The sequence below is a fragment of the Corythoichthys intestinalis genome, chromosome 19 (genome assembly GCF_030265065.1).
Source record: "Corythoichthys intestinalis isolate RoL2023-P3 chromosome 19, ASM3026506v1, whole genome shotgun sequence".
NCBI lineage: Eukaryota > Metazoa > Chordata > Actinopteri > Syngnathiformes > Syngnathidae > Corythoichthys > Corythoichthys intestinalis.
In genome coordinates this window covers 4,591,679-4,606,639 of record NC_080413.1, presented here as the reverse complement: position 1 = coordinate 4,606,639, position 14,961 = coordinate 4,591,679, and the positions used below count along the sequence as shown (strand labels likewise).

At 36.5% G+C, this 14,961-nt stretch overlaps 2 protein-coding genes across 2 annotated transcripts in view; one reads left to right on the top strand and one right to left on the bottom strand.

Moving 5' to 3' along the window:
* Positions 1-29: 29 nt before the first annotated feature.
* Positions 30-14,924, bottom strand: gata4 (GATA binding protein 4). Its single transcript, XM_057822199.1, has 6 exons — positions 14,230-14,924; positions 6,214-6,380; positions 6,013-6,138; positions 5,707-5,788; positions 1,263-1,420; positions 30-1,188 (listed from the first exon to the last, which is right to left on the bottom strand). The coding sequence occupies exons 1-6, from the start codon at positions 14,744-14,746 to the stop codon at positions 1,063-1,065; spliced, it is 1,176 nt and encodes a 391-aa protein (XP_057678182.1). The 5' UTR covers positions 14,747-14,924; the 3' UTR covers positions 30-1,062.
* LOC130907293 (nuclear receptor coactivator 7) overlaps positions 14,449-14,961 on the top strand; it is a 59,686-nt gene continuing 59,173 nt past the window's right edge. The window contains exon 1 of the mRNA XM_057822189.1: positions 14,449-14,605. The gene's annotated coding sequence lies outside the window, so the exon portion shown is untranslated. The remainder of the gene's footprint in view (positions 14,606-14,961) is intronic.

Genomic DNA, 14,961 nt, shown 5'->3' with positions numbered 1-14,961 from the left:
TTGACTCCAATTTGAGGTCACCTTCTCTTTATTAAACATAATTGACAACTCAACACTTTTGCATTGCGTGCCATTCGAGCCAGAAAGAGAAGGTATCATAGGTAGTGTCATGCTAGTGCATTTTATGGGTTTCTTTTTGCAATACAGCCCAACTTGTGAATTTTTGTATATATATACTGGAGTGACAAGCCTTTACATATATGTAAATAAAAGTTGCTGCTTTAGGGTTAATTACATGCAGCAATATAGTATACCACATTTACACACTTGCCACAAAAATACTGTACAGTCATTTTTACCCTAGCTAACATAACTGCATCATTGATTGTGTTGTCTTTGGAAATAAATATTAAAACAGGTTTTCCAACATTACTGTCAGGCACAAAAATATTCATCCCCATGAGTGCCATTGACAGCGATACACGTCCAATCCATTTTCACCCGGATGTCTATTGGACGTCTACTGCCATACATGGCAGCCAGTGAATTCTTGTGTATATTTATTCTAAAGGAGCATCAACCGTGAATTTAGTTAAGATGCCTGTCTTCAAAAAGAGTATAAATCATTTTAAATGGACTGTTTTTGTCAAATTGCACAAAAAGAAGAACAATTTACAATCTAGTTTTGCTACATAGTCATTTTTTCTATATGAAAATTCACTTTTAAAGCAAAACCTGGCCAGTTTTGTTCATCCAAAAACATGGTGGACATATTATTAGTATAGGAAATCATATTTTATTGATATTATATTATTAAATATTGAAAAACTGGCCAAGTTACCCTGAAATGTATTAACTTTTCTACTAGTTACATTGTTTCTGTCACACTCAGCATGTGCAACTTTGTCTTAAATCTGCCAATACTGACCTGGAAATATTACTCTGACCTGTAAATGTGTCACATATGGAATTGTGATTACAGCGACTGTTAAAAAGTTTCAAATCAAATCAGTCCTCAGGTAGAAGAACCTTGTCACAGTACTACCCTTGATGCGTCTTCCCCCATCGTCAGTCGGATCATTTTTGCAGAACCGCAGCTCAAACGTCCTCAGGTGTTGTTTTCTAAGCCAGAATGAGGTTGTTCCATGCGTCTGCTTTTGAGCCTGAAGAGCTGCCGTGGCCCGCGGAGGGCATTTTAAGAGCGAGGGTCCCGCCTTGAGCTGTCATGTAGGCTGGCAGAGCAGAAATCTGGTGACAAATCAAAAGAAAATAGTACATTTTTGTCCAGTAAATGGATCCAAACAATTCATATTCATCCATACCTGCGTGTGTGCACTGTGGTGTGTGTACAAGCTGGGAGTCTCTGGTTCTATCTTTATCTGCCGGACCTCCTCAGACATGGAGGAGGCGACCGACGAGGAGGAAGAGGACGTCGAACCCCGGGGAGTGCTGCTTGGTGTCACTGGAGTCCCCTCACAGCCTAAAAAAAGGTAAGAGCAGGTATAATTTATGTCCACAAGAGATCACATCCTCATTTTTACACTTGTAGCTGTATTTTAAAGTGTGCAGGCCCGTGGCTAGGTAACTAGGTGCCCTAGGCGAACGTGTAGCTAGGAGCCTCCGCCACCCCCCCCCAAAAAAATATAGTTTTTTTCTTTTTTATCTACCGTATTTTTCGGACTATAAGTCGCACCAGCCCAAAAATGCACAATGAAGAGGAGAACAAAAAACATAAGTTGCACCTTAGTATAAGTCGCATTTTGGGGGGAAATTTACTTGATCCAACACATAGAACAGATATGTCATGTTGATAGGCAATTTAAAATGAAAATACAATAGAAAACAACATGCTGAATAAGTTTACAGTATGGTAACGTTACATGATGCATTTACAACAAAATGCGTACGTGGCTGGTCTGTTAACATAGCTATTCAGAGTTATTCAGTGTAAGTCGCACCCCCAGCCAAACTATGGGGGGGGGGGACTGCGACTTATAGTCCGAAAAATAGGGTATATTTTATATTTTGTCAAAACACTATAGATGCTATTGTATCTAAATACGAATGAATTGCAAATGATCCTCATAGCACTTTTTTCATTTTGTTCATTAGGGCTGCAGCTATCAATTACTTTGGTAGTCAATCTATCAACTAGTTAGTTCGAACAATCAAACAATTGGATTAGAAACATTTAATGCGTTGCAGAATAAATTTCAGGAGACGTAAAAAAGGGCTTGCTACGAAATCATTCAATGCAAATACAAAATAAATGTCCTGGGTTTTTCTTCAAACTGCAGAATTGCACTTTCATTTAAAACTAAATTTAAACACCTACGTTGAGACGCGAAAAGAATAAAAAAATAAATGAGGATCTAAGTACAACAAAAGAACAACTGGCTAACTTGCGTAGCAAAATCCGCTAGCTTAAATGCTATAAAATGTTGTTTGTTTGTTTTTTCACCAATACTCTTAAATCGCTTAAACACATATTCCTACTAAAAAACGGCTAAATTTTCCTGTAAACTAAATTACAAGTGCATTTAAAAAAAAAAAAACATTCACGGAGCAGCTGGATTCAGCCATATTCAGTTATTTCTAGGGGTGTCAAACAATTAAAAATTTTAATCGTGTTAATTACAGCTCAAAAATTAATTAATCGCAATTCAAACCATCTATAAAATGTCATATTTTTCTGTAAATTATTGTTGGAATGGAAAGATAAGACACAAGACGGATATATACATTCAACATACGTTACATAAGTACTGTATTTGTTTATTATAACAATAAATCAACAAGATGGCATTAACATTATTAACATTTTGGTAAAGCGATCCATGGATAGAAAGACTTGTAGTTCTTAAAAGATAAATGTTAGTACAAGTTATAGAAATTTTATATCAAAACCCCTCTTACTGTTTTCGTTTTATTAAAATTTGCAAAAATTTCAATCAAAAAATAAACTTGTAGCTCGCCATTGTTGATGTCAATAATTACTCCATGCTCACTAATGGTACTAACCCATGAAATCAGTTGGACCCAAACGCCAGAAGAGGGCGCCAAACACCAAAAAACAAGTAACAACCGTACATTACACTGTACTGTCATTTTAGTCTGTTTGAGCGGGGCATGTGCGTTAATTGCGTGAAATATTTTAACGTGATTAATTTTAAAAATTAATTACCGCCCGTAAACGCGATAATTTTGACAGCCCTAGTTATTTCATATTTACTGTTGCCACTAGAGAGCAGCGTATCCACCCAAATCAATAAAATAAATGCAAACACTTTCAAAACCATTGCAACGCCACTCTTAATTAAACGAATTCTCAAAGCAGCAAAATTTGTTTCAAAACCTTTTTCTAATCTAAAAAAAAGTTAATCGATTAATCTTTGCAGCACTATTGTTCATAAAGTAGCACAAGGGTATTCTTTTTTTCTTAAACAAATAGCCATAGAATTCTCAAAACTGTTTTCCTCTTGGGCTTCACGACCAATTGATAGTGCCATAGAGCAAATGAACCACCATGAAGCTTTGAATCAATTGGCCACAAAGCTCAATTGCTTCAAGAAGCTTCATTTGGCCATTACTGCTCAATGTAATCTCTCACTTTCCTTTGGAGAGACGGACAACCTCACCTGCCACCTGCTGTCAACACTCGTTGTGCAACATGCCTCCCAGCATGCATTGCAGCTTCTCGTTCTGTGCTAATTAGTTAGTGTCCTAGTTTTTTCATTGATTGCTAGGTATGCCATTTAGCTTGTGATAATTTTATTTTCGTTTTGAAACCGGGGGTTTCAATTACCTTTGATTTAATCACCTGCCATTATTTGTCATATTTTGTGAAGTGGATCTGCTTACATAGTGTAAGCAGTCCCTCCCTGCCTTGTATGTGCCACAAAATAACAGGTGGCTAATCCAATCCAGGTTGGAAATGGCAATTATTTTCTTATATGTAGCCTAATTAATAATTGTACCGTCATTTATGGACTATAAGCCGCTACTTTTTTCCCCTCATTTTGAATCCCGCTGCTTCTAGTCCACTGTGTCTTATTTGTTGATATATTTGGGTTAAAAGGTAACACTTTATTTGACAGCGGTGTCATAAGACTGTCATAAAACCGTCATAATTATGACATGAAACTGTCATGGGTTATGACAGATGTTATTAAGTGTCATCCAGCAAATTTTGTCACTACATCCATTTATGTCCAGCTTTTACATCCATTCAAATTTGAAAAGTGAGCTAAGTTCTCGGATGACAATAAATGATGATGATGTTATAAGCACTCATTAATGCTCATGACAGTTTCATGTCATAATTATGATGGTCCTATGACAGTCTTATGATGCCGCTGTCAAATAAAGTGTTACCAGTAGAGATGTGCCGATCGAATGCCGATCGATCGGGTCCGATCACGTCATTTTCAAAGTATCGGAATCGGCAAAAAATATCGGCCATGCCTTTTTTAAATATATATATTTTTTAATTAAATCGTTTTCTAATTGTATTTAACGTTACAGACATAATATGTTACACTCATCCACAGTCTTTAGTTTAGGTTTAAGGTAGGGTTATCAAATAAAAAATGAGTAGAGTGAATTTTGGCAGCCTTTGGAGCCTTTTTTTAATTGGCTAAAGCCTTACAATCCCTCTCCCTATGATTAGAAATATCATGGGAGGCAATGTGGGGAAGAAAGGTAGCAATTGATCTTTTTCTTAACACCCGAAGTTATTTCCCAAAGCAGAGAAGATCTATCAATTGGTAGCACTACGCACAGTCATGGTTCCACTTCCCATCATGCATTTGGGCATGGCTACAGTATCATTTACTGAAAGCTCAACAAATACACTAGATGGCAATATTTAGTCACAATATACAAAGTCACACGTCTTTCTATCCGTGGATCCCTCTCACAGAAAGAATGTTAATAATGTAAATGCCATCTTGAGAATTTATTGTCATAATAAACAAATACAGTACTTATGTACTGTATGTTGAATGTATATATTTGTCCGAGTTTTATTCATTTTTTTCTTAATGCATTGCCAAAATGTATATGATCGGGAAAATTTATCGGGAATGATTGGAATTGAATCGGGAGCAAAAAAAAGCAATCGGATCAGGCAGATACTCAAACTAAAACGATCGGGAGCAAAAAAACATTATCGGAACAAATGGTGTTATACTTAAACTTATATAGCGCTTTTCCACCTTTCAAGGCGCTCAAAGCGCCTTACACTATCTCGCCATCTACCTACTGGTGACGCAGCACCAGGAGTAATGTGGGGTTCAGTATCTTGCTCAAGGACACCACAACCTCTGGTTAGGGGGACAACTACTCTACCACTGAGCCGCGCCAACCCAACCCTAGTTACCAGTAATAACTTTCGGTTGAAATATCACATTATACACTGAGGACAGGTGCAGCTTATCTAAAAAAAAAAATGCCGTTTTCATGTCAAATTTGGTGAGTGGAGGCTTAGAGTCAGGTGCACCTTATAGTTCGAAAATTACAGTACGTGATATGTTAGAAAAAGTTCTGGAAGCGTAGCGTGAGAATTTTTTTTTTTTCAGGGCAAGCAATTTGGCGCCCCTGGCACTAGATGGCGCCCTAGGCATCCGCCTAGCTCGCCTATGCCCAGGGCCAGTCCTGGTTGTGTGGCTTTAAATGACAGGGCCTAATTCTATGAGTGACATGGGAGTTGATTGCGTGTTTACTGTTTTCAATTGCAGCTATGATTAATAATCATTTGAAACTAACCCGTTTGGCTCTTGTTCAGGTTCTTAGGTTTGCGTTTGCGGGTTTGGATCCCCTCTTTTTTCATGGCAAGTGGTCGAGGGACCTGTAAAAAAAAATGAAGAATTAATTATTAAGTCATTATAATAAATTAATGTAATTAGTCTCATTTTTAATCCGACTGGAGGAATTACAAGAGGTATCAAAAGCAGAACCTGACTGGGGAAATAAATAAATAATTATGTTCTGCACTGAATTAATCTCATGAAAATATTTCTAAATCTATGTATTTGAATAAATATACAGCACTTTTTCCTGTTTTGTTTTTACCCCGTGGAGTTTCATGTAGAGGCCACAGGCGTTGCAGACTGGCTCTCCTTCTGCATTCCGTCGCCACAGAGTGGTTGTGGTAGTGTGACAGTTGGTGCACGATAGCCCGACTCTCCTAGAGGCCGACTGCAAGACATGTCAGATTTGAAAATGTTCATACTTCGGCATTTTCTGTACTGTATTTCAGTGACTTTGACCCACCAGTCGCCTCTGAGGCTTAATAAGAGGTCTGTTGATGCCGTTCATCTTGTGGTAGAGCCCGCAAGCGTTGCATAGGTAGTGACCCGTGCCATCACGCCTCCAAAGCGGCGTGGACATGGCGCCGCAGTTGACGCATTCCCGGCCCTCGGCGAAATCGTCGAAAAGGTCTGGGAAGGACAAAAACATGACCGTGTTGCAGTTTTACATAAGGTTGTGTACACTTTTGTAAACACAGAATTTGATCAGTTTACTATTACTATTGATTTTACACCAAAAATAATTGGGATTTTGAGAAGGGGTGTGTAGACTTTTTGTCGCCCGAAAACCTAAACAGTCTAGTAGCAAATGAAATTTCTGTGTTCTTACATGTGTCATTTATATTGATACAAATTACAAGGTTGAAAAGTAGTGAATTTGCTACAGTAAGTTCTAAAATTATTGTACATTTGCATAAGTGCACGACAAATTATTAGTGATTTAATAATAAGATGCTATGAAACTAGTATCGATTTTTTTTTTTTTGTATACATGTTGATGCACTGTCAATGTTAGTTGGACAAATTTCTAATGACCATTTTAAACAGGTGAGTTCACTGTCACCGTGTTGTGCTTGTATCTCAAATTTTTGCTCACACGTCAAAGCCCCCAAAAATTCGCAAATGATAATATCTCCAGAAACTGACGTTAAGTCATTCTCGGCCCTCAGCAAAATTGTCGAAAAAGTCATTTTGGGGGACAAAAAATGGTCATGTTGCAGTTTTACTAAAGGGTGTGTACACTTTTTGAACCACATGATTTATTTATTTATTTTGCTGTTAAGGGTGGCAAAAGTTTTCAATCATGTCATGTTCTAATTGAGTTTACTGCAAAAATTCGATTTTGAAAGGGGGTGTGTAGACTTATTACAGGAAAAATATATACATTTTTTATTTTTGTGACAAATATTTTGTGTTCTTGCATGTGTCATTTAAATTGATACAACTTATTGGGTTGAAAAGTAGTGAAATTGTTAAGGGGAGTCTGAAAATATTTACAATCATTACTCCCACTAAAATAAGTACACAACAACTCTTAATAATAAGCAGTTTTTTTTTTTGGGTTTTTTTTGGGGGGGGGGGGGGGGGGCTTAAGTAAAAGTACAGATACAGGTGCAAAAAATACTTAATAAAAAGTAAAAATACTCGCTAGCTGCAGCCCTATTGAACAAACAAAAAACACGCGTTCGCAAAAAGGGAGACAAAAAAAGGGTCCATGACAGTAGGTCGAAATCAGTTAAGGAAAAAAAAAATTTTTTTTTATTTTTTATTTTTTATTTTTTTATTTTTTTTTTTGTGGGAATGTATGTTTGGACCATTTGTTCGGAGCATTGTAAAAAAATGTTTACTTTTTTTGCTGTCTGTCAAGCTGAACAACTTCACGTTTAGTGAGGACAGAACAAGTCATGTTAATAGTGCTGCAACGATTAATGGATTTACTCGAGTAATTTGATTTAAAAAAAAAAAAAAAAAAACATTTTGCTGCTTCAAGTATTCGTTTAATTAAAGTGGTGTTGTAAAAGTTTATTTTGAAAGTGTTTACATTTAGTTTTATTGATTTGGGTGGGTACACTGCCCTCTATTGGCAACGGTGAATATGACATAACTCATTTCATGGGTGAATCCAGTTGCTCCCTGTTAAGGCAAACATAAGCTAAGTAAGCTGGAGCTAATGTTTTTTTAATGGATTCGTAATTCAGTTTATAGGTATATTTAGCCGTTTTTTGTGCGAATATGTATTTGGACCATTTGTTAATAGCATTGAAAAAGAAAAAAAAGAAAAAGTTAGCATTTTATGGTATTTAAGCTAGCGGACCTTTGCTATGTAAATTAGCCAATTGTTCTTTTCTTGTACTTAGATCGTCATTTATTTATTTTTTTATTTTACATTTGAGGCTCAGCTCAGGTATTTTATTTTTTTATGGGATAGGCTCCAGCACCTCCGCGACCCTCGTGAGGAAAAGCAGCATGGATGAATGAATGAATTAATGTTCTTTATCCGATTACTCGATTGTCAATCATTGTCATTGTCAATCAATTTACAATCATTACTCCCACTAAAATAAGTACTCAACAACTCTTAATAATTAGCAGTTTTTTTTGGGGGGGGGGGGGGGGGTTGGGCTTAAGTAAAAGTACAGATACAAGTGCAAAAAATACTTAATAAAAAGTAAAAATACTCGCTAACTGCAGCCCTATTGAACACACAAAAAACACGCGATCGCAAAAAGGGAGACAAAAAAAGGGTCCATGACAGTAGGTCGAAATCAGTTAAGAAAAAGATATATATATATTTTATCTTAGTTTTTTTTTTTTTTTTGTGGGAATATATGTTTGGACCATTTGTTCAGAGCATTGTAAACATTTTTTACTTTTTTTGCTATCTGTCAAGCTGAACAACTTCCATGTTTAGTGAGGACAGAACAAGTCATGTTAATAGTGCTGCAACGATTAATCGATTAACACGAGTAATTTGATTAAAAAAATAAAATAAAATAAAATTTTGCTGCTTCAAGTATTCGTTTAATTAAAGTGGTGTTGTAATGGTTTGTTTTGAAAGTGTTTACATTTAGTTTTATTGATTTGGGTGGGTACACTGCCCTCTAGTGGGCAACGGTGAATATGACATAACTCATTTCATATGGGTGAATCCAGTTGCTCCCTGTTAAGACAAACATAAGCTAAGTTAGCATGAGCTAATGTTTTTTTAATGGATTCGTAATTCAGTTTATAGGTATATTTAGCCGTTATTGGTGGGAATATGTATTTGGACCATTTGTTAAAAGCATTGAAAAAGAAAAAAAAGAAAAAGTTAGCATTTTATAGAATTTAAGCTAGCGGACTTTTGCTATGTAAGTTAGCCAATTGTTCTTTTCTTGTACTTAGATCGTCATTTATTTATTTTTTTATTTTACATTTGAGGCTCAGCTCAGGTATTTTATTTTTTTATGGGATAGGCTCCAGCACCTCCGCGACCCTCGTGAGGAAAAGCGGCATGGAAAATGAATGAATTAATGTTCTTTATCCCATTACTCGATTGTCCAAACTAACTAGTTTATCGTTGTTCGAACTAAATAGTTTATCGATTAATCGACTACTAAAATAATCGTATGCTGCAGTTCTACTGAACACACAAAAAACATGCGATCATGAAAAAGGAGACAAAAAAAGGGTCCGTGACAGTAGGTCGGAATCAATAAAAAAAATTAAAAAACAAAGAAAACCTAAGGGAAAACCGCAGTGAGAGGCAGACGAATGAAAAAAAACAAGGCAAGGATGCAACTCTCAACGAAGTTGTTAAGAATACAAACTGTCAAATGGCAGCAGGTCAATAGCTCGGCAAGCCGCCTAGCATCGGTTTAAAAGACTCTGAATCCAGTTGTTCCCTGTTAAGGCCAACATACGCTAAGTTAGTTTGAGCTAATGTTTTTTTTTTTTTTAATGCACTCGTAATTTAGTTTATAGGTATATTTAGCCGTTTTTTGTAGGAATATGTGCTTAGACCATTTGTTCAGAGCATTGTAAAAAAAAAAAAATAGCATTTAAGCTAGCGGACTTTTGGTATGTAAGTTAGGAATTCTTTTGTTGTAGTTAGATCCTCATTTATTTTTTTATGTCGTTTGAAGCTCAGCTCAGGTATTTTATTTTTTTATGTTCCTTATCCGATTACACGATTATTCAAACTCACTATTTCATTGATTAATCGACTACTAAAATAATCGATAGCTACAGCCCTACATGTTAATAATGTAATGTAAAAAATAGGGCTGTCAAACGATTAAAATTTTTAATCGAGTTAATTACAGCTTAAAAATTAATTAATCGTAATTAATCGCAATTAATCGCAATTCAAACCATCTATAAAATATGCCATATTTTTCTGTAAATTATATATATATTCTGTAAAATAAATTGTTGGAATGGAAAGATAAGATATATACATTCAACATACGGTACAAAAGGACTGTAGTGGGCATTTCACTCTACTGTCATTTAAATCAGTCTATGCTGTCCTCACTCCGAAGCCTCTACTTTTTCCAAAGCTAGACAGCTAGTGAACGACGCCTTAATAATTAGACTTCTTCCTTTTTCATCTGATTTATTAATAAAATGGCCTCAGACCATTGTCCTCTTTAGACCGTCGTAAAATTACAAAAAAAAGTACACAAGCATTGCATTAGCAAAAACGTTAGCTTAGCACGCTATACAGGTTCACTAAACATAAACAAAAAGCGTCTCATACAAAAAATATAACATTTCGCTTACTAACATAATATGTACATTCTTTACAACAACCATACTTACGGACAAATCTTGTCCAAGGATCATATAAGCACAACATTATCAGCCCGAGACGTCGTGCAGCCATAATGAACTGGAAAGAAAACTATAAACCATGTCGCAAAGCGACCATAAGAGTTCGCTGTTGGACAGCACAAAACGTCTTGCTGTAAAACTTACCAAAAGGCAGAATACTTTCTGAGCGGGACATGTGCGTTAATTGCGTCAAATATTTTAACGTGATTAATTAAAAAAATTTATTACCGCGCGTTAACGCGATAATTTTGACAGCCCTAGTAAAAAAATAAAGATACGGTGAGGTACATTTAGGTACTGTTAGTGCGACTAAACAAACAAAAACAAAATGGCAGACGAGACTCCGGCGTCTTATAGTCAAAGTCGTGTTAAGTACGTCGTTGCATATATTTTCTGTCTACATGTTTATGCGCTGTCAATGTTAGTTTGACAGATTTCTAATGAACAAATTAAACTGAGGGGAGTTGAGTTCACTGCCACCGTGTTGTGGTTGTATCTCAAATTTTTACTCTCAAATTGAAGCCAAAAATCAGCAAATGACAGCAAACATCTCCAACAACCCTAACGTTAGGTCACTCGTATTAGGTTAGGTTGTTCCGATCATGTTTTTTTTGCTCCCGATCCGATCCCGATCGTTTTAGTTTGAGTATCTGCCGATCCCGATATTTCCCGATCCGATTGCTTTTTTTTTTTTTGCTCCCGATTCAATTCCAATCATTCCCGATAATTTTTCCCGATCATATACATTTTGGCAATGCCTCAAGAAAAAAATGAATAAAACTCGGACGGATATATACATTCAACATACAGTACATAAGTACTGTATTTGTTTAATATGACAATAAATCCTCAAGATGGCATTTACATTATTAACATTCTTTCTGTGAGAGGGATCCACGGATAGAAAGACTTGTAATTCTTAAAGGATAAATGTGACTTTATATTGTGACTAAATATTGCCATCTAGTGTATTTGTTGAGCTTTCAGTAAATGATACTGTAGCCATTTAACTGTTGTGCCCAAATGCATGATGGGAAGTGCACCCATGACTGTGCAAAGTGGCACCAATTGATATATCTTCTCTGCATTGGGAAATACCATAGGGTGTTAAAAGATCAACTACTACATTTCTTCCCCACATAGCTTCCCACGATATTTCTAATTGTTGAGAGAGGGATTGTAAGGCTTTAGACAATTAAAAAAAGGCTCTAAAGGCTGCCAAAATTCACTCTACTCTTTTTACGCTGCCTTTTAGCTCTATATATAGGTAAAACGGAGCCATTATAGATTGAACGCGACATTGCGTGAGTGGGTCATGCAGCGCATGCGTTGATTGCGTTAAATACTTTACCGTGATTAATTAAAAAAAAATAAAAAAATTACCGCCGTTAGCGCGATAAATTTGATAACCCTACTTTAAGCCAAAACTAAAGACTCTGGATGAGTGTAAGACATTTTGTCTGTAACGTTAATACAATTAGAAAACGATTTAATTAAAAAATTCATATATTTAAAAAAGGCATGTCCGATATTTTTTTGCCGATTCCAATACTTTGAAAACGACGTGATCGGACCCAATCGATCGGCGTCTTTACTCGAATCCTTTTGTTTTCTGTCTACGGTCAAAATGTATTCGTTTTCAAGCACAGTGATCACAATTGAAGAACTTTATCTATGTTTCCTTTGTTGATGACGTTTTTGTCATTCTAAGAGAAAATGATTTTTTTTCTTCATGTAAATATAGATTAACTCCCAGAAAAAGTAAGCCGTGTCAACCTTCAACCCCTGCTTATGCGTCTACACTGGATATGTGCATGCACCAGCAGGAGATGCATGAGGCCCTGCCGCTTATCTGGCTGCTCCCCCAAGTAGATAAAGAACTAGAAATAGAGACGCAATGGAAGCTTCATCACTTATACAGACATATAGCGACTCGGAGTCTCTCTGGCTTTCTCTCTGAGATAACATGACATCTGACCATGGAGAACCATGTACGCAAATTGTCGAAATGATGTTTTTCATCTAACATTAATCTTGCGATATATCGAGATGTCATCCAAGGTTGAGTGTGCAAAACAAAGACAAGCAAAGGAAGGTAACCTTGAGTGCGGAAGTTAATGTAGCCAACACATCAACACAAGACAATACACTTGTTGTACTAATGTGTCATGTAGAAATGTCAGCGCGGCTCCTTATCAGGTTCTTCATTTAAAAACACTGCTTTAGCACCCAAGAAGGGCAAAGGTCAAAGCCGGAAAATTGGCCTTATACTTATAATGTAATTCATAGCTTGATGCATTGGCTTTAACACAATTTTGATTAGATATTTGTTGATGTGATTTAAATGAAGCCATCACTGTTAAAATTCGATCAATTGTCTTATCTCTAGAACACACTGTTTTTCAACTAGTTGTTCCAAAATTTAAATAAATTACTAATAGTCCAGTAATCAAACAGAATATTAAATTAAGTGTAAGATATTGTTATTTAATGGCTATAGGAGTCACAGTGCAGTTTAATATGTTTAAACATAGACTACACATGGAGATTGAAGTTTCATTTTGTCGTGTGACGTGGCAAATTAAATGTATTATTATATAATAGAAATATTGAATTATTCAATTGAATGATTAAAATTGCCGGATAACATGGCGGGTTGAATTGTTGCGTTTAAGGATTCAATGATTTTTAATTGTCCCATCAGTTCACATTTACATGTTAATGGTGAGAAAATAGAACTCAGGTCCCGTTTTAAAGCCAAAATAAATATAAATGGGAATAAAAGTGCAAAATTGTAAGGTGCAAGGATATAACAAGCAAAACAGACAACAACAGTGATTGATAGAAGTATAAAAAAAAAAATATGTAGCTACTAACATAACGCGTAAAATGGTAATTACGTTTGACATTTCATTTATTGATTTGCTTTTGTGTCACGTGTACTATTTTGTAATACCTGAGGCCAAATTGAAACTAAAAGAATTTTGACTTGTTTTGTGTTTTATTAAATAGGAATGAAATCCAAAATGTGAACATTCATCAAATATATATATATTTTTTTTGTAAAAATCAAGTTGATTCAAACTAATGTGAGTACAGGTTTTTCAAAATAAATGTCATTCATTATGAAAATTTGATTTTTTCATTTTTCCAAACTTGGGAATGATCTTTTTCTCAATTTATTTACTGTCAAGAAATAAATGATTGTTTCATAAAAACAATTTAACCCTATATTGCCAACTGTGCACATTTGATACACCTAAAATTTCATGATTTTGAGAGTAATTCAGAGTTTTGACATTTCTTTTTGGGGGAAAAAAACAACAGGATTTAGCAGGGGTTATAGATACTGTATTAGAGCGCTTATTACACATATTCATCTTGACTTTTCTTCTTACAAATTTGAAAAAAGGTTTCATTAGGATCTTATTTTTCAAATTTTTGGATTCTCTGATAATTGTCTCATGTTGCAGGTATTTAAGGCTTAAAACTGTAAAATGTGTGAAAATATAGGACTTTTTGACTTTTGAGAAAAGTACATTTTAATTTGTTATTCTGCAACGTGGATTTCCGAGAATAAATTTTTCCTAAATCACCAATTTGCGGCATAACTTGATTTTTAACTAAATTACCATTTCATAATTTGAATTAATAACATATTCACCTATATTCGGGTGTCTCGTCGCGCCCGTTGAAGCACCTGTCTGCAGGCCGTGGAGCACCGGACTCTCGAAAGGCGACGTGGACCACGTTCCCCCCACGTTGGTGCTCATGTAGGCCGGGTAAGGGCTGTGGTAAGAACCGCCGAGTCCCCGGGCGCCGTATAACTCTCGCCCGTTGGCGGAGATACTGAGCGGGCTGCCGTACGAGGCCGCCGCCGCCGCTTGGTCCTTGACCCCGGAGGCGAGAGGCGGACTCGCGGAGAAGCTAAACCGCGGCGACACCGGGGAGTGATTGTACGAGGCCTCGACGCCCGACTGGGCCCAGGCGGAGTGGCTGGAGGCCGGCGTGCTCGGCTGCGACGCACCGGGCGTCTGGAGGTAAGGCAGGCCGGGGATAACCGGCGTGACCACCCGGCTTGTGGGCACGTAAACCGGCGACGTGGCCGTCGAGCTGTTATGTAGAAAGCCGGCCTCGTAAGAAGGGTGTCCGTGGTTGGTGGTCATGATTCCTTGGTACATATCCACTCCTGGAAGCTGCACATCCGACTCGCGGGAACAGATGGAAGTTTGGGCGCACTTGTACGAGAAATGACTCAATAATAATATGAAAAGCCTGATAATTTGATTTAAAGCGTGTACGTTACATCTAATTGGAAATTAAGAGCTGCTGTCGCTGCTGTCCGCTCAACCACTGCGATTGAATCTTATCAAATTAAGAAGTGAAGGGAGTGAAA